This window comes from Eretmochelys imbricata, chromosome 6 (assembly GCF_965152235.1).
Source record: "Eretmochelys imbricata isolate rEreImb1 chromosome 6, rEreImb1.hap1, whole genome shotgun sequence".
In the NCBI taxonomy this organism is placed as follows: Eukaryota; Metazoa; Chordata; order Testudines; family Cheloniidae; genus Eretmochelys; species Eretmochelys imbricata.
In genome coordinates this window covers 60,741,615-60,767,449 of record NC_135577.1, presented here as the reverse complement: position 1 = coordinate 60,767,449, position 25,835 = coordinate 60,741,615, and the positions used below count along the sequence as shown (strand labels likewise).

Below are 25,835 nucleotides of genomic sequence, written 5' to 3'. Positions count from 1 at the left end.
AGGAATCTGCTCATCATCTTAGCTGTCTATGCGCAAATTCAAGGAGTAGAGAGAATAAATAGGAAGAAGTGAAAATATTAGTACCTAAGCCAAATTAATACTTAATTGTCATCACTGAGATTTGGCAGGATAAATCTAATGACTGGAATATTGATATAAAGGGGTATAGCTTGTTCAGGCAGGAAAAGCAGGGGGGAAAGGGAGGAGGTATTGCATTATACATTAAAAATATACTTGGTCTGAGATCCAGAAGGAGGTGAGAGGCAGACCAGTTGAAAGTCTCTGGGTGAAAATAAAAGGGGAAAAACAGGGGCAATATCATGAGGGGTCTACTATAGAACACCAAATAAAGAGGAGGAGGTGTAAGAAGTATTTCTAGAACAAATAACAGAAATAGCCAAAACAAAAGACCTCATAGTAATAGGGGACTTTAACTACCCATAAATCTATTGGAAAAGTAATACAGCAAAACACAAAATTTCCAATAGGTTCTTTAATGTACTGGAGACAACTTCTTGTTTCAGAAGGTGGAGGCAGTAACCAGTGGAACAGCCAATTTAGACTTGATTCTGACCAACAGGAAGGAACTGGTTGCGAATATGAAGGATGAAGGCAACTTGAATGAAAGTGATTGTGAAATGATAGAATTCATGATTCTGAGGACAGAAATGAGAGCAGCAGAATAAAGACAATGGACTTCAAGAAAGCAGACTTTAACAAAGTCAGAAAACTGGTAGGTAAGATGCCATGGGAAGAAAATCTAAGGCAAAAAGGAGCTCAGGAAAGCTGGCAGTTTCTCAGAGACAATATTAAAGGCACAATAGCAAACTATCCCAATGCAAGAAAAGATATAAAGACTATTAAGAGGCTGTTACGGGGTGTGCCTGAGGCTCCCTGCTGGAGGCCTTGTGGTCCTACCATACCCCAGCCCAGGAAAGGAGCAGCAAAGGTGGGTCCTCCAGGACTGCCTAGAAAGGCTGCACAGAAGCAGCCAATCAAGCATAGCAGCCTCAGATAAAAGGAACTGCAGGAGGCAGAGCTGAGCAGGTCAGTTTCTAGCTAGGACCAGAGGGGAGAAAGGAAGGGTAATGTGTTCAGAAGTATTCAATAGGCTGATTTACTGGCCCGGAGAACAAGAGGACCTGACAACTGTAACCCTAAGGTAATGGGTGAAAGGAAAGGGGTTATGTGAAAAAAGGCCCAGAAAATAGCAACAGCGATGTGGAGGCAACAGTATGTGGGTGCTGTTTACAGGGTCTCTGGGTTGGGATTTGTGTTAATGGGCAAGCCTGGGTTTTCCCACTGGAGAAGTAGCATAAGTCCTGAGAAAGGGACAAAGCCTTATTGTTAAAGGGCCCAGAGACAGGGCTGAAGACCCACGTGAGGGTTGATAGTGCGTTAAACTTGTTACCCTGGAAGGGGTATGTTTCCTTAATCATATTGACTGTGTGATTTGGTTGGAGGACTGAGCCACTGCATACCCTGTAATGAGGTTGACAGCCTACAGTGGGTGCTAGGAGAAAACAGATTGCAGCATCACACCTAGCCAATTAGAGGTGTTCATGAGAGGTTAGTGCCCTCTGTCACAGAGACCAATATAGCTCCAACCAGGAGCTCTCAAATGAATTTAAAACCAAAGAGGAATCCTACAAAATATGGAAACATGGACAAATTTCTAAGGATGAGCAAAAAGATTAGTGCAAGCATGTAGGGACAAAATCAGAAAGATTAAGGCACAAAGGAGTAACGTGAAGCAAAGAACACAAAGGACAATAAGAGGAGGTTTTTATAAATACATTAAGAGCAAGAGAAAGGAAAGTGTAGGCCCACTACTTAGCAGGGAAGGAGAGCTAATAACATGCATCGAGAAGATTGAGGTGTTTAATGCCTATTTTGCTTCAGTCTTCACTGAAAAGATTAACGGTGACTAGATATTTAACAAGGGGGAAGAATACACACCAAGACAGGAAAAGAATATTTAGATAAGTTTAGATGTATTAAAGGTGGCAAGGCCTAATGAAATTCATCTTAGGGCACTTAAGGAACTAACTGAATCTGGGGGTTATAGTGTCTCTCAAACTGAATATGAAACAACAATGTGATGGAGTTGTGGAAAAAGGCTAGTATTCTGGGGTGTATTAACAGGAGTGTTGTATGTCATAAAAGGTAGGTAACTATCCTGCTCTACTCTGCACCGTTGCGGCCTTAGCTGGTATATTGAGTCCAGTTCTGTGTGCACCACTTCAGGAAAGAAGTAGATAAACTTGAGAGAGTCCTGAGGAGAGCAACAAAAACGATAAATAGTTTAGAAAACCTGACCTGTGAGGAAAGGCTAAAAAAGCTTGGAATGCTCCATCCGGGGGGGGGGAGAGGAAGATGGCGAGGAGACTTGATAACTGTTTTTTCAGATATGTTAAAGGCTGTTATAAACCATGTCACCTGAAAGTAGGCTAAGAAGTAATGGGATTAATCTTCAGGAATAGCAATTTCTAATATCTAACCTAAAGGATTTCCTAACTATAAGGATAGATAAATCACTGGACTAGGCTTCCAAGGGAGATTGTGGAATCCCCATCAGAGGTTTTAAGAACAGGTGTAAGGCCTGTAGTCTAGGTTTGTGTTCCTGCCTCAGTGCAGGGGGCTGGACTAGATGACCACTCAAGGTCCCTTCCAGGCCTACATTTCCATGATTTCTCCAAAAATGTTCTGACCTAAACTACTTGCCAAATTTCACCCAATTCGTTAATAGCTTGTTAACCAAAAGTGCATTTTTCATCAAACTATTCATCCAAAACATTCTGCCCAACTCCTCCAGCTCCAACCCCTACCAATAGGAGGCACTGTAGGGGCTGGTACGAGGTTGCTGGACATTGGGGAATAGCTGAAGGAAACAGGGCATGACCACTGATGGCAGAAGATTCATTCAGAGAGTGGGGAATTAGAGGAGCACATCAATCATAAAATCAACTCACATACACTTGAGCCTATTCATTTTTCAGGACTGAGGCAGGCACTTACATTTGGTCTGTGGATGCAAATGTAAGAATGAAGGGCCTCTACATATGTGTGCTGCAGTCTCTCCACCAGGGACTGATCCTGCACATTTGGTCGGTCTGCCAAGAAGCAGGTTAGACATTAGTAGGTAGCTGTAGGCAGCCTGGCCAATCTTGACATTGCAGGCTAAAGCTAGTCCTAATCCCTGGACAGTGTCCCCCTGAGTCTTGTCCGGTACCCTCCCTATGAGAGAGCATACAGCCAAGATGCCTCGTGCAAGACAGCAGTAGTTGTGAGAATCAGTTTCTTGTGTCTGTCTTTATCAGCCACATTTTGAAAGGGTTATTGACTAAGTTTGATTTTACTTTGTGGCAGGAGGTTACAGAGCCAGGGCAGCCTGGTCGAGCTCACTGGGCCTCACATTCCAGTCCCAATGGAGATGTGAGGTTGTGATCCATCAGGGAGGGATGGGAGAATCTCTCTTGCAGGAGAGTTACTGGGAGAAATAATGAAAAATAGGAAAATATCTATTTCCTCATGGTGTAAATCTCAAAGAAGAGACAAGATTGATCTGACAACTTCTCTGCATGGCCCTTTAATGACTCAAGCTGTAATGGGCCCTCCAAAATACCTTTCACTGACCACTAGAGGTCACTACTACCCTACACCAAGGGAGCAACATGAGCATTTACCAAACAGTAAACTGATGGTTTCTAGAAGAGAGACTACATTTCAGTTAATTTGGTACAGGTCATGAAACAGTAGAGAACTCCCCTCATTATGGAGGCAGCTCAGAGTCTGAGTATAATTACTCAGAGCATATGTGATACTGTGTTACCATGGCACCCATACTAGGATACTGCACCCTCTGCTATACCCTTGTCACTCCTTTGCTTCTGACTCCACATCTGCTCTATCCTTCCTGCCCTTTGATTCAGTGCTGCTACTCTGTCCCCTTCCTGGCTTTTTACCTGCAGAGAAAATGTTGATGGCAATTAAAAGTGCATATTCAGCATCGTTGAGCTGTAGGTCATTCATTCCCTTTGAAAACTCAAAGATAGGGTTAATGAACTCCAACTGCAGGCCTAGAGGAAAAAAGAAGAGTGTGGGGATTAGCATTGGCCACTGCTCCCTGCCTCTCACCCCCAAGATGAGACTTTCAGTAAATTACTGGGGGAAAACTGTCTGGGGAGCAGGTGGGGCCCATTCCTCACATTGCTGCAGAGCTCCCAGGTGAAACTGTTCCCTTATCTGCATTACCCCAATATGTTCCAGGGCCAATGGCAAACTGGGTCCCTCCCTCATACTGCTCCATTACTGGGGAGCATGTGTTAGATTCTGTGACAGAGTCCTGAGGGTTAGCACTTGAGTCAGGACTCTATTCACTATTAGGTTCCTTGGAGAAGGCCAATGGAACAGAGCTGTACCTGATTACCAGGCCAGATTAGGGATGGTGAGCCAATTAGACCATTAACAGGGAAACTGTATAAAAGGGAACAGGAAGGTGTGCTTGCGGTGGGAAAGGAGAGAAACAGAAATCTAGGAGAGCCTAACAAAAGGGGTCCTCTGAGTAGATGCCTTAGCTCTGCTCCTATTGGAGAAGGGGTTAGAAAATTGAGATACAGTGCATAAAGGTGTGGAGACACTGTGTATTGGTGGAGGAATTAAAACACTGTAAAACTACATAATGGTGTTGACAAGCAAGAAGGCCTCAGTACGGTCTGTTTGTGGATGAGGCGGGGTGTAGTGTACTATCCCATCACAGACCCCAACAGTAGTAATTGGTAGATGATACCACAAAGGCTTAAATACCTCTGGACTACCTTAAGAGGCAATTGCTAAAATGAAAATCATATCAGTTACACCAAAAATCTGTCAAAAAGCCAAGAGCCTAGGTGTTTATATATATATATATATATTTTTTTTTTAAAAAAAACCCTCTCTCCCACTCCAGCTCCCTACCATCATCCCCTTAAATCCATACCTAGAAGCCACCTACCTTGAATCCAATCCCATTTCATAAATCTCACCAATATTTTCCCTAGTCTCTCATCTCTACCACTCCTCATCCCATAATGGGTTTAAGACAGAATGGTTTGCTATTCAATATGAAAATTTTTTTAAAAGATATATAAGGCTCTAAATTCATGATATCGTGGATCCTGTAATAGAATCATAGGGTCTGCAATGTTCATCTAGTCCAGCCCCAAGTCAAGATGCAGGATTTATTGTGTCTAAACCATCAAAGACAGATGGCTATCCTTCCTTCTTTTGAAAAGGAAGTAAAGGAGCTTCCATAACCTCCTGAGACAGTCTGTTCCATTAGGAAGTTTTTTTCCTGAAATTTAATCTAAATCTACTATACTATAGTCTGAACCCATTGCCTCTTGGCCTGCCCTCTGTCATTAAAAGAGAACAACTTTTCTCCATCTTTTTATGGCAGTCCTTCAAATATCTGAAGACTGCTATCATATCTCCTCTTTTCCAAACTGAACATACCCAGTTCCTTCAGCCTTTGCTCATATGGCTGCATTCCATCCCTTTAATCATCTTTGTCACTCACCCCTGTATCCTTTCCAGGTTTTCTACCTCCTTTCTATATATCGGTGACCAAAACTGGACACAGTACTCCAGCTGAGCCCTAACCAGTGCCAAGTAGAGTGGTAGTATCGCCTCCCATGGCATGCCTCTGGTAATGCAACCTAAAATTGCATTTGCATGGTTTGTGGGTGCATGGGTGGGGTATGGTTTTGTTTTGTTTAATCTCAACAGCAGCATAGGGTTGCTGACTCCTGTTGAAGTTGTGGTGCACCACAACTCCCAGACCCTTCTCAACAGTGCTGCTGCCAAGCCAGTTTTCCCCCATTCTCTAGTTGTACATTTGTTTTTTCTTCCCTAAATGTAGCAGCTCACATTTATTTGTTGAATTTCATTTTGGAGGCTGTAGCCCAGTTCTCCAATTTATCAGGATCCCTCTGAGTTTTAGCTATCCTCCTACATATTGACCACACCCCCTAGCTTTGTCATCTGCAAACTCTATTAGTATGTTCTCTGTACCCTCTTCCCCTTCCCCATGTGATGGAGCCAGCTTCCTGCTGTGTCTAGTCTATTGGGAGTGGTTGTAAATGCCCTAATGCAGGTGGGGGTATCCCTGCCTCCTAACCAAATCTATCTGGCCTGCCCTGCTCTGCACAGCTCCCCAGAAGTGGCCAGCATGTCCCTACAGCTCATAGAGAGAAGGCCTGGGGGCCTCTGTGTGCTGCCCCTGCCATGAGCACCAGCTCTGCAGCTCCCATTGGCCAGGAACCACAGCCAATGGGAGCTGCAGGGGCAGTGCCTGGAGCCAGCTGCACTGGCCACTGCAGAAGTCAGAGGTCAGGGAATCTGTGACACACACAGCCTTAATTATTGCCAGTAGTTCTGAGATTTCTTCAGCTAATTCTTTCAGTACTCTCAGGTGAATAGCATTTGGCCCCACTGATTTGAACTCATTCAAATTGGTCAGAATATATGACATGTTTACTTATCCTGATCTGCATCCCTTCCCCTCGATTGTCTATGGTAACTTCTCTAGTCATCCAGTCACATCTTTTCTGTGAGAAGACTGAAGCAAAGAAGGCATTGAGCAGCTCTCCTTTCCTATCATTAACACTTCTTTAAATGAGTCATCAGCATGGATGCATGTCCTCTGGAATGGTGGTTGCACTAAAGATTCATATGTCCCTTCATGCTTCATCTGGCATGTAAATATCTTGCGATGCTGGCTACAACAGTGCCATGTGAACCTGGTCTCACTTTCAGGTGACAATGTAAAGAAGTGGGCAGCATTATTTTCTGCAAATGTAAACAAATTTGTCTGAGAGACTGGCTGAGCAAGAAATAGGACTGAGTGGACTTGTAGGCTCTAAAGTTTTACATTGTTTTTGAGTGCAGTTATTTTTTGTGCATAATTCTACATCTGTAAGTTCAATATTCATGAAAGACTGTACTACAGTACTTGTATTTTTCAATTCACCTAATACTACTTTTGTTTTTTACAGTGCAGATATTTGTAATAAATATAAAGTGAGCACTGTGCACTTTGCATTTTGTGGTATAATTGAAATCAACATACTTAAATGTAGAAAACATCCAAATATATTTAAATAGTATTCTATTGTTTAATTGCACAATTTTTTTAATCACTTGACAGCCCTAATTCTATCCAGTCATGATCAGTTCCCAATCACCTTCACATTTTCAACTAATTCAGCCCTGTTGGTCAAAACCAGATCCAAAATGGTTTTGTTTCCTCACTTTCTGAATCCGAAAGCTGTCCCCTATGCATGCTAAGAATTTGCAGGATGTACAGTAACTCCTTGCTTAACAATACAAATAATAAATACAGTAACTCCTCACTTAATGTTGTAGTTATGTTCCTGAAAAATGCTACTTTAAGCAAATCTAATTTCCCCAAAAGAATTAATGTAAAGGGGGGGAGGTTTAGGTTCCAGGGAAATTTTTTTCACCAGACAAGACTATATTTTACACACACAGAGTTTTAAACAATTTAATGTACACAGCAATGATTGTGAAGCTTGGTTGAGGGAGTGGAATCAGAGGGTGGGATATTTCCCAGTGAATGCCTTACTGCTAAATGATGAACTAGCACTTGGCTGAGCCCTCAAGGATTAACACAGTGTTAATGTAGCCTCACACTCCACAAGGCAGCACAAATGGAGGGACGAGACACAGCATGACAGAGACAGACTCACAATGTGTGAGAGAGAGATGCGCATTGCTCCTTTAAGTACACTGACCCCACTGTAAGTACACTGCCTTTTAAAGTAGATCAGCAAATTGAGGCAGCAGCTGCTGCTAGCAGCCTCCCTCCAGTGTGAGCCCTGTCATGTCTGTCCCCACCTGATCTGTGGAGATGGGGGCAGGAGTACGGGGAGGGGATACCCTGACATCAGCACCCCTCTTTTCCCCTTCCCCTGCACAGCAAGCAGGAGGCTCCCAAGAGCAGGGCCAGATTAACCTTTTGTGGGCCCCCACGGAGGTAACTGAGCATGGTGCAGGGATGTCAGTCCTCAGAGAGAGGGGCCTGCATGCTGGGACCCCTCAGGACCCATTTGCCTGGAGGGGCCCAGGCAAGCCCCCTACACTATCAGACACACACACCTGGCGGAGACTGGCCAGGCTTCTGCACCAGTCCCAGGCAGCTCATCTTCGGGGAGATAGGCAGGGCCTACAGGTGGTGGGGAGCAGAGATGAGCCAGAGGTGCACCAGGGGGCAGAGATGAGCCCTCAGCCTGAGGAGCAAGAGATGGGTGGTGGGGAGACAGCAGGCTAGCATGGTCTCAGGATGCAGTGCAAGCGGAGCAGGCCATGGCCCCTTCTGAGCATGGGCCTGGCTCCATGGAGCCACTGGCACCATTGTAAACCTAGCACTGCCCAGGAGCAGCTCCAAGGCAGGAGCAGCACAGGGTATTAGGGGAAGGGACAGCTGAACTGCCCAGCAATTGATAGCCTGCTGGGTGGCTGCCACAGAGGGAATTTATGGAAGCTGATAAGGGGGTTGCTGGTCCACCCTGGTTCAAAGCCCCCACAGGCTGCTCTTTCTGCAAGCAGTGGACAAAGCAGGCTGCTGCCAAACAACATTATAAGGGAGCATTGTACAACTTCAAGGGAGCATGTTCCCTAATTGATCAGCCACAAAACAACATTAATCGGGACGATGTTAAGTGAGGAGTTATTGTATTAAGCTTTCACCACAATTTCAACAGTGGGATTCCCCACCGTATGCAGGGCTGACTGCACAAGCCACAGCTGTCAGCAGCTGCTCTTAGCCCTGGATAGTCAACAGCAGAAAAGTAATGGACCTTATTACTGCAAATAATTATAATTATCCATTATTTTCTGCAATTTCCACCCCTCCCATGGCTTATACACAAGTTTGTCCAAAAATTGTGGCTATCATCCTGAAGTTCAAGTAGGGTCTTAAAGATACAGCAATAGATCCCTAGGCATTCTCAGTGAATGATGATACCTCAGTCCACTCTTGTCTCATTTCACTGAACAAAGTTTATGGAACTGATCCCTCAGGACTCCACAAGGAAATGGGATCAGGGTTGATGAGTAATTTCCCATCACTCCCAAAAGGAATAACTGGAGTTGTTAAAATAATTCCATCCACACGAGAGTTAGTAACCACAATATGATTAAATTTAACATTGCCAAAGGATGCTGAAGAATTTACCAAAAACTTACCATAGTGCCACTCACTTTTAGAAAGTGAGATTTAAAAAATAGAAACTTGAACCAAGTAAGTCAAACAGGCCCTAAAGCCAAAATGAAGAAATTAAAATCCTTAGACTAAGTGGCCACTCAAGTGGCCAAGTTCAAGAGCTTATTCCAGCCACTCAACCTCTGAAAATGGAAATCCAACCCAAATAAAGTCAATAGAAAGGAACAAACTACCATAAGTAACATGGAAATGAGGACTAATATCTGCTGGGCCATCAGGGAATGATGGGAACAACTGCAGTGCCTAAGGTGACTGCAGAGAAACTAGATTTCTCCACATTAGTCTTCACCAAGGAAGGAAGGAACCCTTGGATCTACCATTTCCAAGTAATAAAAATGAGGCACACTCAAAGACTGAGGTATCAAAAATGAACTAGAATAAAACATCAACAGACTAGAAGGCAGAGTGGGATTAATGCACTAGGCCTAGGTGTGATGTTATTGACATGAACTGTGACCATATAGATCATTGTTGCAGCCAAGGTCCTGTAGTGGCTGCAAATCTTGTACAAAGGAGGTCAAGTAAGGTGTCTATGAAAAGGTTATGATTTGCTGGTTATGATTATGCTATCTGTATGCATGTATCATTTTTGTATTTAAAGTTAAGTATTGGCTCTATACTATCTGTATCTCAAACTTGTGCTATACTTCTGGGTGACACCCCAGACAGTTTGGCATCAGCACTGCCTAGCCTGCTTGATGGCCCATTAAGGACCATCAGCCATACAACTGACCCACTGAGAGATGGCAGATACACCTTATGATTCAGCAAGGCATGCAGGGACATGCCGATGGAGAGAACTCGGAGGCTTTCAAGCTATGTTCCTTGAAACAAAGGAAGAACAGGCCGCATGACAAGAGACTATAAAAGGCAGCTGCATCTCCTCCATCTTGTCTTCAATCTTGCTTCTGACGTCTGGAGGAACTGTGCTTGAAACTGAAGCTCTGAAAAAGGACTAAACGACTCATCCAGGCTGGGATGTTTGTACTACAGAAACTTGACTGATTTAAATCAGCAGTAATCCCAACAAGCCTGAACTAAGAACTTTGCAACTGTTGTGTGTATTTGATTCCATTTAACCAATTTGAACTCTCATCTATATTTTTTTTTTATGAATAAACCTTTAGATTTTAGATTCTAAAGGATTGGCAACAGCGGGATTTGTGGGTAACATCTGACTTGCATATTGACCTGGGTGTGGGACTTGGTCCTTTGGGATCGGGAGAACCTTTTTTCTTTTACTGGGGTATTGGTTTTCATAACCATTCATCCCATAAGGAGCGGTGCTGGTGGTGATACTGGGAAACTGGAGTGTCTAAGGGAATTGCTTGTAAGAATTCTAGTTAGCCAGTGGGGTAAAACCGAAGTCCTCTCTGTTTGGCTGGTTTGGAGTGCAAAGGACCCCCAGCCTTGGGCTGTGACTGCCCTGCTCTAAGCAATTTGTCCTGAATTGATACTCTCAGTAGTGTTCCACCAAAGGCCGCTTTGTTACAGTGGTGTAGTTCCCAGCTTGTGGAGTTACATTACAGGATCAGAATCTCAGCTTTCATTTAAAAAGTTTCAGGTCCTCATGGTTTCAAGCGAAAGCTTGATAACATGCACTGAATGCAGCTCATGTCCACCTGAATGTTCAAACAGCCGGAAAAAATAACTCCAAGAGGTATGAACTAGAGTTCGAGTGTGTCTACAAAATACTAGATAAAGAGAGTGCCAGCTGATGTAACTGACCTCCTCTTTCAAATCACCCTTTGTCAAAGTCCCTCACAAGACATTGTAACGGAAACTGACACATGCGGCGAAAGGCAAAGTTTTTATGTCATGGCTCAAACTGGCTAAGATACAGAAAACAAAGAATAGGAATAAATAGGTCCTAACAAAGCTAGACAAACACCCAATGGCAGATGACATGCATTGTTGACAAATCCAAGTTGGAAATAATTATCTGAACTACTTATACACACTGCTGGATTCACTGTGAACAGGTCCATGAAGACCTTTGCTCAGTGTGCAACAGTCAAAAATAAATGTTTGGATGCATAAGGAATGGAATAGAAAGTAATGCTGAAATGATTATAATAGCTTTTTTTATAAATCACTGGCACACCCTCACCTAGAATACTAGAATTCCATTCTAGTTCTATACAAACGTGATCATGTTGGTATAAATAGGGGTTCCACTGCAGGCAGGTTGGAGTGAAGTGATGAGGGGTGTTTTTTTTTTTTTTGCACTTAGCACCAAATGCAAAAATAGTGGTCATTCTAACTGCATTTGGCAGTGAGTTCCATTGTTTCAGTCCAGCTCAGATGAAGGTTAGTCTTCCGCAAACACAAGTTTCATGCTATTTGACAAGGTTTTTGTTCTAGTTGAACATATCTGGTGTGGGGAGGTTGTGGTCATGGAGGGACAGAGAGAATCTCTCAGGTAACAAGGCTGATCCCATTCAGACAAGATTGGGGGAGTGGGAGAGATGAGTTTTTTCTAATTTAAATTAAATACAGGTTAATTTTTTTAAAAATAAACCTGTAATTTAAAATTTAAATGTAAAAGTGACAACCTATGAGAGGGCATAAATGTATTATCTACTAAATTCCTTTAAACTAAATACAAAGCAGTAACTTGAGACCATTACTCCTTGTTCTGCCAGAACAAGGAGTAATGGTCTCAAGTTGCAGTGGGGGAGATTTAGGTTGGATATTAGGAAAAACTTTTTCACTAGGAGGGTGGTGAAACACTGGAATGCGTTACCTACGGAGGTGGTGGAATCTCCTTCCTTAGACGTTTTTAAGGTCAGGCTTGACAAAGCCCTGGCTGGGATGATTTAATTGGGGATCAGTCCTGCTTTGAGCAGGGGGTTGGACTAGATGACCTCCTGAGGTCCCTTCCAACCCTGATATTCTATGATTATATGAAAGCAGTACATATTTGCTACCAAGTTTTAAAGAAAGTCAGATTACTGATTTGGTGGTTAGAACCCAGAACCAGAGTTTGTTGAATGCTAAACCAGCTTTTGACAGCAGTAACGACTTCTGCAAATATAAAGAGAATATTTTCTTCACTTCAATTTATTCTGTTCAATGACCAGTTAAAATTCAAAATTTAAGAAATCAATTGGCAGTTGAAAAAGTAGGAAAGTTTGTTTTTCTCTTCCAATCTATGAATAAAAACTAGGTGTGAGAGGACGAAATCTACTAGTTCTAAAATCTTGAAGGACTTCATGACCAGTAATAATTATTTCAATTCACTAACTACAGATTTAATACTTCCTTTGTTTAATTAGTTTTTAAATGCAGAACATGTTTCGATAAACTTTGATACTTTTCCTTATTTCCAGCATACTTAAGGTCATTAAATTTAATAAACTAAATTTAAAATTAGTTTTTTTGTGTACCTGTAATTGAATTTGAATTTCCATCCAAATAGACCTTGACACAAATCACAAGTAAAAAATTAATAATCACCTAGTAAATAAGAAATGCATCTTGCACCATTTTTTAAAAAAATTCAAAATGTAAAAATTAAGAATATGAATAAATGTAACTTATTTTTATAATATATGTTTACATAGCATATAGCAGTAGTTCTCAACCAGGGGGCCCCATGAGCAAGTTTCAGGGGGTCCACCAAGCAGGACCAGAGTTAGACTTGCAGGGGCCCAGGACAGAAAGCCAAAGCCCCACTGCATGGGGCTGAAGCCTGGGGCCCTGAGCCCCACCACCTCGGGCTGAAGCATAAGCCTGAGCAACTGGGGCATGGGGCCCCGGGCAATTGCCCTGCTTGCTACCCCTTAATGCCAACCCTGGCTTTTATATGCAGAAAACCAGTTGTTGTGGCACAGGTGGGCAGAGGAGTTTTTAGAGCATGTGGAGGGTGGGGGAGGAGGCTCAGAAAGAAAAAGGTTGAGAACCCCTGGCTTAGTGTATCCCTTGGGTTAGCAAGGAGAAGCACCAAATTTAATGTAAAGGCTATATTTAGTTGCAAATCAACTTCTTTGCAATAACTACAACGTACAACTGCAAAACATGATTAAAATCTATTATTTAAATCAAGGTTTCCTGCTTGCATATATAAATCGTATCCAAAATTGATTTAAATCAATCAACCGTGCACATAGGGCTTTGAAAATCAGAACGTCAGAACTCAGTTTTATTTGGGTGTCAGTGCAGAGAGTGCATACCGGGGTGATCTGTTCCTGGCAACCTGTATTGCTGAGCAGAATCGCTGCTATATTCTGAATTGGCTAGAGATTTTTCAGAGCATACATCTTTATTGGTAGATATAAAGGATTGCAGTACTTAAGCCCCATGGACCACTGTCTCCAGAGCTGAGTCCTACAGGATTAGGCATAATCTTCCGGCCATAAGCAAATAAAGTGGTATGTTGGAGGGCACTTGGTGGGGGAGAGATTTGCCACTATAGATATTCAAGCAACAGGACTCCCATTGTAGTCCATAGGAGATGATTCCATTGAGCAATACCTTCTCTGACAGGGAAAAAGTAGTCTGAAAATCAGGAAAGTTTTCCTAATTTCACTCCGCTATTTTTCTGTAATTGCCAGGGGAGGAAATGGATGAAGGGCAGTGAGGAAGCTACAGAAGAAGGGCAAGAGTTGAAGTCCTCAGTATTGCTTTTAGGGGGTAAGTTTAAGGACCATCTTATTCAGAACCCTTCAGGAGCAGGACCTGCTAACTTTTTTAGTCTGGTCATCATGTACATGGATAGGATTATAGAAAACATCATAAAATCCATCTCTGACAGGATGCTGATGATGACCTGTTTACAAAGACTCTCAGTGAATCTGCAAGCACTATAGTTTGCCCCTGGTAAACTAGCAGGAGCCCTCATGGATGAGTCAAATCAAAATCCCCAGAACCAACAGTCTTGGGGAGCACCCCAAGAGCATAAAGGGAAATTCTTACTGAAGGGTGAACTTCCACATAGGGGCCTCAGCAACAGGCACAAGTTAAGGGCAGATACTCCTGGGATACAAAATCAGGGGATGGACAGCTGAAGCCTGACTTTTCAGAAATGATTAGCACTCTCAGCTCCTATTGGCTTCAACTGGAGTTAATGATGCTCAGCATTTCTGAAATACCCAGCCTTTAGAGTATTTGAAACCACATAGTAACAATGACAGTTCTATAATACTTTGCACCTCACAGGGGTTTCCTAATGTCTCAAACTGAACCACAAGCTACTGCATAACGTTCACTTCACCACCATCACTGTATAGCCATCCTAGTGTCACCTCTCCTACAGCTCCCAACCTGAGTCAATACAACAGAGAATGTTCAAACATACTAGCCCTACCAAGGCCATGCTAACTGTATCTCCCAGCGAGGTCTCCATGAGACACACAAGCATTGTGCAGCACAGCAGCCTCACACTCCAACAACCTAGCACCAGTTTCAGATAATAAGGCAGACCATTACCCTATGTTCCCTAGTCCTGTCCTCTCCCCCATGCCCTCCCCACTGCCCCCCTCCCCCTTACCTGGATAATCAAGCCCCAGAGAAGATGCTGTGAACAGCTCACTGACAGGTAAGTAATATGGATTTCCAAGCAGTCACAGCAGCATTCATTAGGTTTCTGAATCTCCAACTCTGAATCACCACAGATGCCCTCTATGCAGTGACCATTAACAACAATGCATGCCCTAAACCCCCCTTCTCAAACAGAGTAAGGCAGCTGAAAGCAGCCATATAACCTAGAAAGAGTTGAGGAAAAAAGCCCCTCTCATTATTCCCTGGGGACAGTGGAGACAGGTGACCCTGTCTCCTACATTTCCCAATATGAGGCTGGAAGGGGCTAGGAAATCATTAAAGTTCGGCATCCAAGTTTCCTCTACAATCTTTGGGGCTAATACCTGAACTGAACTGCGACTGCATATTAAGAGAGAACTGAGATCCCAGCAGCGCATTGCCAAGTTCCTGTTCCCAACCATCTACACCTCACCTAAACCCTGTACCTGAGTCCAGAAGCCTGCATTGCAAAGGGCGGGACAGCATGGGACAGAGGGGAGAAAGGAAAAACCTATCTGCTGCACCAGCTGGGCTTCAGCTCACCTGCTTTGGCAAAGTCATCCCGATTATAGCTCAGGTCCTTCAGAAAGGTGATGCTTTCAGTCTCTGGATTGTAGCGCCGGGATGTCTCCAACAGCATCACCTAAAACATACAGAGCCGGGGGAGGGGGGATGACGATGGGACGGGACGGGACACTCAGAGCTTGACTGTGAATCCAGCAAAAATGTTACAGAAGCTACAGCTTGTCCTGGAGCATCAATGTAGAAAAGTCACCACCATCCTGTAGCCCTCTAAATTATAGAGTAAATCCTGCCCCATCCTCAGCAGTGCCTTCTGCAGAGATAGGCTGCACCTGGAGCAGCTGGGAGCTCTCCCCAGCCAGCACTCTTGCCCCATTCCCTACTGTATCCCATGCTTGGAGAGGATGGCACTGGAAAAGTGTTTCCATATCTGAGGTTCCTTCCATCTCTCCTCCCCAGGGCGACTGCTCAAACCTGGCCCAGTGTAAGCCAAAGGAGAAAAAATCCAATCCATCCACCAGAGAACCATACTTCTGGTATGGTGTCAATGGTGATGTGGCTGGATTCTTACCTCTATGGTGGATGTCTTCAGCAGAGCAATCTGATCTTCTCTGGTGAGCTCCAGGAAGCCAGGCAGCTGTTTGGCAAAGTCCACAATCTCTTGCACAGAGATGATTGCAAGCTCAGTGAAATGAGCAAAACGCTGCTGCCGTGCCTCACGGTTATGAGGGTCTGGAGCTTGAGGCCATGGCTGGGAGACAAGAGACACAAAGGGCGAGAGGGGATAGTGAAAGAAAGGAATAAAGAAAAACAATCCCCCAGCCCTCTACCTTGACACCCCCACATACAATTAGCGCATGTCCCCCATCCCTGTGACACCCCTAAATTTAGCAATTAACCCCCCAATCCCTCACACTTCCCCACCCTTAGCACACGTTCCCTGCCCCATGCCACTCCTCCGTAAACGTAGTCCATGGCCCCCAGGTCGTGCCCCCTACACTCAGAGCAGAGCCCTCCTGTGCTGCGCCCCTACACTTAGCACATAACCCCAGCCTCCCCTTTCCCTGTATATTTTGGAGTCTGCCCTTTGAGCCTGTACCGTCACTTTGAGCCTGTCTGTGAATGAGCGCTGGTTACACTGCTGCTGAGCTGCCACAAGCTTTTCTATCATGCCCAACTGCTCAGGTGTCAGTTTATAGGGGGTGTTGGGCGGAGATGGGGGGTTCGGGCGCACAACCACTGTCCGAGCCTGATCATCCTCCTGTTTCTTGAGCTTCTTCAGCCGGATCTGCTCTTCAGACAAAACACCTAAAAGGGGGAGACAGGAGAGGCTGCAGTGAGAGAGCAAGCAGTGATGCCAGAAGCAAGGGGCACACAGTGGACTCAACTGCCAGATACAGGGAAACACAGTGGACACACCCGGGGCAAAGATGACAGCTGCCTTTCTGTGCCAGAATGCACTCCTGAATGCACCCAGAATTCACACCCTACACGCAACTTTGTACAAAATATGCCTTGTAAGGTATCCTTTGAAAACTTGCTTCTCAATATCCTCATGGTGAAATGTAGGTAGCAAAATTATATGTAAAGTCATGATTTCCCCCAAATGATGTTGGTGGCATATGTTCAAACCCACATAGCCCAGATTAGGTAGAACTGGTCAAGCAGGTCTTAAACAAAGAAATGTGTGTTTACCTCAGTTTACATAAAAGGTGTAAACAGGATCCACAGACAGCAAGAGGGGGAAGACAGGAGACAAGGAAAATCTGCATTTCAGCAAAACAGAGGTGAGAAGTAACAACATGCAACCTCTTTCACCCCCAGACACCATGTTGCTGCCTTTCCTGTTTGAATGAATGTTAACTATGGATAACACTCAGGAAAATGCACTTCAAAGGGTAACTAAACTGTAAAAGTGAGAGGCAAAAACTCCCAAGTTATTTCCCCCTGTCCATCTCCCTTTTCCATCTAAGAAGACAAAGGAAACAGCCTATGGACTTTGGGACCAGCTCTTGGCCTGAGGGTTTGATCGGCAACATACTGAAAACATGTGGTAAGGGACTTCACCTTGAACCAAGTCTCATTTGTTAAGTTTAGAAAGTGTTTTATCTTTATTTTTCTTGTAACCATTTTTTACTTCAATGCTTCAATACTTGTACTCACTTAAAATCTCTCTCTTTGTAGTTGAATGAACTTGTTTTATTCTTTAATTAAAACTAATCCAGAGTAGTGAATTGTTTGGGTAACTCCATTTAAGGGAGCAGATGTTGATCCCCTTACAGAGGCAATGGACCTAATATATCTGGACTATCCAGGAGAGGGTTGGTCAGTACAGAACACACGCTTTTGGGGGAAAATCTGTGACTAGGAATGTGTTGGGGTCACCCTGCAAGTATTAACAAAGGCTGCTGGAAGCCAGAGTGCAGCTGATGTTTGCTGACAGACTACTGGAGTCGGAGCTGCTGGACCAGGGCTATGGCTACACACAGACACTCAGGATATGACCTGCATGCTGTTTGTGAGGAGCCCAATTTGGAAGCTACAGCACCAAAGCATTGTGAGGCACCCCAGGTTGCAGGGCAAGTGATGACACAAATCCTCACTGGTCTGGACTGCACCCTAAAATATCATACATGAAATCATAGGACTGGAAGGGACTTCGAGAGGTCATCTAGTCCAGTCCCCTATACTCAAGGCAGGACTAAGTATTATCTAGACCATCCCTGACAGGTTTTTGGAGATTTTTAAGAGCAGGTTAGACAATGACAGAGATTCCACAACTTCCCTAGGCAATTTATTCCAGTGTTTAACCACCCTGACAGGAAACTATTTCCTAATGTCCAATCTAAACCACCCTTGCTGCAATTTAAGCCCATTGCTTCTTGTCCTATCCTAACAAGAACAATTTTCTCCCTCCTCCTTATACCCTTTTATGTACTTGAAAACTGTTATGTCCCCTCTCAGTCTTCTCTTTCCCAGATTAAACAAACTCAATTTTTTCAGTCCTCCCTCATAGGTCATGTTTTCTAGACCTTTAATCATTTTTGTTGCTCTTCTCTGAACTTTCTCCAATTTATCCACATCTTCCCTGAAATGTGGCATCCAGAACTGGACACAATACTCCATCTGAGGCCTAATCAGCATGGAGTAGAATAGAAGGATTACTTCTTGTCTTCCTTACAACACTCCTGCTGATACATCCCAGAATGATGTTTGCTTTTTTTTTTTTGCAACAATGTTACACTGTTGACTCATATTTTGCTTCTGATCCACTATGACCCTCAATTCCCCTTCTGCAGTCCTAGGCCTAAGCAGTCATTTCCTATTTTGTATGTGTGCAACAGATTGCTCCTTCCTAAGTGGAGTACTTTCCATTTGTCCTTACTGAATTTCATCCTATTTACTTCAGACCATTTCTCCAGTTTGTCCATATCATTTTCAATTTTAATCCTATTCTCCAAAGCACCTGCAACCCCTCTCAGCTTGGTATCGTTCACAAATTTTATAAGTGTACTCTCTATGCCATTATCTAAATCGTTGATGAAGATATTGAACAGAACCAGACCCAGAACTGATCCCTGTGGGACCCCATTCGTTATGCCCTTCCAGCTTGACTGTGAACCATTGTTAACTACTCTCTAGGAACAGTTTTCTAACAAGTTCTGCACCCACCTCATAATAAATCCATCTAGGTTGTATTTCCCTAATTTGTTTATGAGACGGTCATGCGAGACAGTATCAAAAGACTTACTAAAGTCAAGAAATACTGCATCTACGGCTTTCCCCCATCCACAAGGCTTGTTACCCTGTCAAAGAAAGCTATTAGGTTGGTTTGACACAATCTGTTCTTGACAAATCCACACTGATTGTTACTTATCACTTTATTATCTTCTGGATGTTTGCAAACTGATTGCTCAATTATTTGTTCTATTATCTTTCCAGGTTCTGAAATTATGCTGACTGGTCTATAATTTCCCAGGTTGTCCTTGTTCCCGTTTTTATAGATAGGCACTATATTTGCCCTTTTCTATCTCTCCTGTCTTCCATGACTTTTTGAAGATTATCACTAATGGCTCAGACCTCTCCTCAGTAAGTTCCTTGAGGATTCTAGGATGTATTTCATCAGGCCCTGTGACCTGAAGACGTCTAACTTGTCTAAATATTTTTTAACTTGTTCTTTCCCTATTTTAGCCTCTGATCCTACCTCATTTTCACTGGCATTTACTATGTTAGATGACCAATCACTACTAAACTTTTTAGTGAAAACTGAATGAAAAATATAATTTAGCACATCTGCCATTTCCACATTTTCTATTATTGTCGTCATCCCCGCATTGAATAATGGGTCTACCCTATTCTTGATCTTTATGTTGCTTCTAATGTATTTGTAGACTGTTTTCTTGTTACCCTTTATTAGGGTGACCAGACAGCAAATGTGAAAAATCGGGACAGGGTGGGGGGTAATAGGAGCCCATATAAGAAAAACACCCAAAAATCAGGACTGTCCCTATAAAATCGGGACATCTGGTCACCCTACCCTTTATGTCTCTAGATAGTTTAATCTCATTTTGTGCCTTGGCCTTTCTAATTTTGTCCTTATATACTTGTGGTATTTGTTTATATTCATCCTTTGTAATTTGACCTAGTTTTTGAGTTTCAGATCACTGAAGATCTCCTGGTTAAGCCAAGGTGATCTCTTGCCATACTTCCATCTTTCCTACGCAGTGGGATAGTTTGCTCTTGTGCCCTTAATAATGTCTCTTTGAAAAACTGTCAACTCTCTTGACCCTTAGACTTCCTTTCCATGGGATCTTACTTACCAACTCCCTAAGTTTGCTAATAGGTATATTTTCATGTATGTGATACAGGTTGTAGGCGATGGTAGAAAACATCCATTTGTATCTGTTTCCAGTTTTAGTTTGTTCCACTGCCTATTTCTTATAGTTCTGTCCTGCCAAAGGATCCATGCATTCATCATGAAGGACAGGGCCTATGCCTTGCTACACCTTTGCACAATCCATGCAGATGCCATGGCAGGGGCTCACCAGCTTCCCCATGAGCTACTGTCCAATATATTCTGGAATCCATTACTACAAGCACTGTCCTATTTGGGTGGCTGTGCATTCGGGGATGGGGGAGGGGGAGGCTGGATTTTATTATTGCTTTTTCTTGTTTTGATTTTGCTTTATAAGTAGTTTGTATCTGTGTTTCCCTAAAGAATCCAGAGACAGGAGTGGAATGGGCCCAAGTTTGGCAGGACAGTGCAGATGATGGGAGGAGATGCAGCCTAGTTATTTTCCGCAACACAACAAGTAAGTGTTGAACCACTAGGAAGTGATCTGGGATTTACTTGCAGAATGTGAGTGAGATGTAGGGACAGGAATAGTTTTGCTGTGTTTTTGCTGTGTCCCTTCTCCTGCTCTCAGGAGTATGAGTGATGGTGTTGAGACAGAATCCAAATGGCTACACCAATCCCCAGTGCAGTATATACATTGATTTAGAGCATGGCTCTGTGTGCTATGGCTCACTGTGTATCCTTTTTCACTGCTCTGCGCTTTGGGGTGTGGGGAAGGGGGAAACCAGACAAGCTGAGTACCAACTGAGTTTCTCTTGAGCCTACATGTCCTACAAGGTGGCTTGACATATGACAGAGCTAGTTCTCTGAGCTGTCACTGAAAGGTGGGCAGGAGCACTGAGGGACTGTAGCAGGTAGACTGAGCTCCCGGTCTACACTAGCACTGCAACAGAGCAGAGCAACCCAGTGTAGGAAGTAAAATTGAGTGCCAGAACTGGGCATGTGTAAGTGCAGTTGCAACGGTGTGGCAATATTTGTGCACTTGTTACAACTTGTGTGTGTGGATGCAAGGTGTGTGACAAGCATGGCAAGTGCTTGCAATAATGCTGACTATGCAGACAGCATAATAACACTTCACACACTCAGAATCACAAGGCAGTCAGCTTGCCAAGAACTTCATTGGTGTGTGGGCAGCTGTGCCTCTGAAGGTTATTTTTAAATTGTTTTCAGAGTAAACAGTCCCCTTTCCCAGCCACGTAGATACCAGGCAGCATGGCCACTATATGCACTGGCAGCATCAATATCCCCACTAACAGCCTCACCACTCTGGCATAGTCCACAATGACTCTACGTCCCCACAAGTGTTTCTGCACCCACGCTGTTCCTGCATGCCCCCCTCCCTGGCACCCACACTGCTCCAACATGCCTCCCTCCCCTGCACTCACACTGCTCCCGCATGCCTGCCTCCTGGCACTTGCGCAGCCGGCACTCCTGGCACTTGCGGCGCATGTACATGTCCATCTCACACTTGCCACCATTCTTGCAGACATACTGGGCACCCTTGATGACGCTGCGGCGGAAGAAGCCCTTACAGCCCTCGCAACTCAGCACATTGTAGTGGAAGCCTGAGGCCTTGTCCCCACATACACTGCACACTTCGTTCCCCAGCATCTTGGGGGCTGGACCCTTCTTCCGCTTCAGGGGTAGATGTTCTACAGAGATGGAAAAAGAGGAAGGATAAGATAAGTGGAGGCTGTGAATAGGCCAAGACATCCAGTTCCCTAGAAAAGCCAGTGCCCTAGCGCAAATCCACTCCCACCCATGGCGGCACAGGTACATCCTGGGGATTAGAGTCAGTTTCAGCCCAGATCTCTCCCACTATCCATCTGGATGAGAACTCCTTCTCTTACCTAGAGCTACTAGAAATGTCAACTGCTGCCCAAACCTGAGCACAACACTGCTCCCATTTTTATGCCACATTTCAGACTTTTGGGGGATGGGAATGGGGAGAGGCAGCCCCTGCTGCTTCCAGCCCCAAGAGTTAGATGTGTTTAAACTAGATACCCTTTTTCACTTTCACCTCTCTGTAAGTCTGACAAGGTGGGAGTGACCTTCAGTGGCATATGAAAGAGCTGCAAAGAGGAGAAGTCCAAATCTAAAGCCAAATCCCAGACTGTACAGAAAATCTATTTTTTAAAAATTTGTCTCCGGTGCTCTCACTTCCACTCAGCACCCTCTCCCCCGCCCCGAGGCAACAATGTGCAACGCTATACAAAGGTGTTTGCAGAGCAAGACTTCAGCACTGCATTACCTCAATGGCACTCAAACCCCATTGAGAGGATATTGAAATATGGCTCAGCAGCCCAAGAGTCACAGGAGAAGAGGGGCTGAAATGAGGGTGCTACGGAAAACGCAGACTAAAGCAGACAACACCCATGAAGGGAAGCCTTGGAGAACCAGCCAAGAGGGCAAATACTGCTGAAGTGGGGGCCACATGGCACTAATTCAACTAATCCTTGGATTCCTGAAGTGTTCTCTTCTTCTACCTCCTGCATATACCTCCCCATGCAAGAACCCTTGCATCCACTCCTAAATCCCAAGATCTCCCATGACTGACAGAAGTCCGTCTTTTTTATTCCCAGTGGGCTCAGCCACTAGACAGAGGACAACATCACATGCACATATACACACAAAGCCAGTACATTACAGCACATCTGTTGTCACCATTTACATGCTGGAGAACCCCATCCTTCCCCCCACCAACTGACAACTCCTCTTCTATTTCCTTATCCCATCAAGTGCCCTGCATGTAATGGATCAAACCCTAGGATTTTGCTAAGCAGGCATTATGTATGTGATTCAGTGAGCACACCACCTTCACAGTGTGTGAATGTCACAAGGACTGCCTTACCTGCATGCTCGGAGGGGATCTCCGAGCCATGGAAGAGTGAAAAACCTTCCTCCTCCATTTCAAATACACTTGCCACCCTTTTCCCATGATCCTGTGCAGCAAGCTGTGTGGGACCCATGGGGTACACTGGCAAGACTCACTATCATTTCATCTCTGTAGCATGGTTAGTGCTGTGTGTAAGGCTGCAGAAGTCTTCAAGGCTGTTAGGTTCTCTCTGCTGTTTAAAAACTGACTGGAGATGCCTGTGGAGAAAAACAGACGCATAAGAGGAGAGAATTTTATTTCAGGGGCTACCAATCCAGCTATACTTTGAGGCCTTGCTCCATCATTCAACAAAGAGACGATCAGCTTGTTATTTATGTTTATTTCCTTAAAACCCTATGTGAATGTGATGAAAGTTACAAGATTTAGCAGATCCTGGAGAACGAATCCTCTGTTTATCCCCAGAATATCTACCACTGCAGGACAAGCTTTCTCTATCACACAGATCACCACTGAACCTCAGCCCTGACCTGCAGGGATATCCCCAAGTCTGTGAGAGGGATATTCCAATCTCCACATCCTTTGTCCTGTGTTGAACCTGCCAGTAAGGTGCTGCTAATCAGTGCCAGCAATGATGGATTTTGTGATGTGCCTTGAGGAGCTCACATTATAAAGAATGTAAGGTCTTTACAATTAAACTACAAGAAAATCTTCATTGTGATACTAACAGCTGCCCTGTGCTGTGCTCAGGATCAATGTCATTTAAAGCAACGGCTCTCAACCTTTTGTACCCCTTTCAGGAGTCTGATTTGTCTTGCATACCCCAAGTTTCACCTCACTTAAAAACTACTTGCTTACAAAATCAGACATAAAAATACAAAAACGTGTCACAGCCCACTGTGACTGAAAAAGTGTTTACTTTCTAATTTTTACCATATCATTATACAGTAAATCAATTGGAATATAAATATTGTTCTTACATTTCAGTATATAGAGCAATAGAAACAAGTCATCAGCTGTATGAAATTTTAGTTTGTACTGACTTCACTAGTAGTTCTTAGGTAGCCTGTTGTAAAACTAGACAAGTTGATGTGCCCCCTGGAAGACCTCTGCATACCCCTAGGGGTACAAGTACCCTGGCTGAGAACCACTGATTTAGAGCACAGGTACAAACTATAGCAGGAGATAAAACTCCTACATCAGATCTATGGAAAATGGCTATAATCCTTCTTCAGGCAAATGCATTCACCGTCAAAGATGCCCTCTGAAAGGCTCCCCTCTCAGACACTTGGGAAACACAAAGTCCACATCCATTGTTTAAGTCCACTGCAGGAGCAGAACATCAGTCTACAGCCATATTGAGAAAAAGACCTAGTCAAATTCCTCAAAGGCTCTCATCTATACAAAGAGTTGGACCAGTTTAACTAGACTAAGTTTAAATCAGTCTAGTTAAACCATTGCAAACTCCTAAGGTAGACCTACCTAAACTGGTTTAATATTCATTTATCAGTTTAGCTTAATTCAGCAATTTACCAATGCAAGCTTAAGGATTACAGCAGTTTTAAGTCCATCTATATTAAGGGTTTGTACCAATTTGACTGGACAGATTTAAAATCTATCTAATATTTAGTTCAACTAATGCAGCTTTTCAAGTATAGACAATCCAAAGACTACTGCAATGTCCCCAGTGGAACCAACAAGTATAAATTGAGACATATGATTGAGTCTGCTGGACACCTGCCTGGTTCCATTATATTCTGCCAGATAACAGATACAGGAGGTTTAATGCCCACAGGCCATATTAAAACATGATCTGTGTAGACAACGCCTTAGCCTTGATAGGGACAATAGAAGGAGTAGAGAGTCCCTCTCCCTTTGGTGCACATATTCATTAGTCCCTGAGCGACTGGAGAAATAGATACTCCAGCAGAAATACAATGGCAGCAAAAGGGAAACCCATGAACTGGCAGAAAGAATAAAACATCCCCACATGCAGGATAGTAAGCTAATGTATCTGGGTTTGGGGAAATGCAAGAAGGCTCCCGGTGCCTTTATGCCCAAAGGCACAAAGTGGATAGTTACAGCTGGCTTGAAAACCACACCGATGTAAATGCTGTAGTGAACAGAATGAGGATGGGATCTGGAGATGAATAAACCCCACACCCACTGTTTGTTCTTACTCCCACATTTGCTCTGCATTGGCACAGCTGTGAGCAGCACGTCCAGGCATGTTTGGGTGTGACAGGCAGAGAGCTGAGTATACTTGCCCTGAGGGTAGATTCTGCTGAGCACACCATTGTTCATGAATTTAAAATTATGGGGAAGATTCATTCAAAAAAATATTAATTATTTTAAAGAATTACCCTATAGACCACAGCAGCTCTGTGAATATTACTAGAGGAAGGGGCCAGTTCTGCAACTGAAGAACTGAATGACTGCTTGGGCTCCTGTTACTTTCGATGATTAAGCATTCCAGTGCAGCCAGCCTATGTATGCTACGAAATAGGGAAGAAGACCAGACACCCAGAACCAAAGAGGAGGACAGGGATATCTGCCTGGTGAAATTTCCAAAGTGACATAGATTCATAGATATTTAGGTCAGAAGGGACCATTATGATCATCTAGTCTGACCTCCTGCACAACGCAGGCCACAGAATTTCACCCACCACTCGTACAAAAAAAAACCTCACACCTATATCTGTGCTATTGAAGTCCTCAAATTGTAGTTTAAAGACCTCAAGGAGCAGAGAATCCTCCAGCAAGTGACCCGTGCCCCATGCTACAGAGGAAGGCGAAAAACCTCCAGGGCCTCTTCCAATCTG

The 25,835-nt window shown here is 43.8% G+C and overlaps 1 protein-coding gene across 4 annotated transcripts in view; it reads right to left on the bottom strand.

Annotated features, from left to right (window-relative positions):
- Positions 1-25,835, bottom strand: part of NR1H3 (nuclear receptor subfamily 1 group H member 3) — a 58,878-nt gene that overhangs the window by 2,780 nt on the left and 30,263 nt on the right. For 2 of the 4 annotated variants that reach the window (XM_077818656.1, XM_077818657.1), the window contains 7 exons: positions 23,032-23,273; positions 21,566-21,832; positions 16,425-16,633; positions 15,897-16,076; positions 15,347-15,446; positions 3,966-4,079; positions 3,019-3,113 (listed from right to left, as the gene is read on the bottom strand). In XM_077818656.1, the coding sequence (XP_077674782.1) occupies positions 3,019-3,113; positions 3,966-4,079; positions 15,347-15,446; positions 15,897-16,076; positions 16,425-16,633; positions 21,566-21,832; positions 23,032-23,149 (1,083 nt within the window). In that variant the 5' untranslated portion in view covers positions 23,150-23,273. Of the gene's footprint in view, positions 1-3,018; positions 3,114-3,965; positions 4,080-15,346; positions 15,447-15,896; positions 16,077-16,424; positions 16,634-21,565; positions 21,960-23,031; positions 23,274-25,835 lie in introns of those variants that run through there. The other 2 variants (XM_077818655.1, XM_077818658.1) reach the window with 2 other exon arrangements.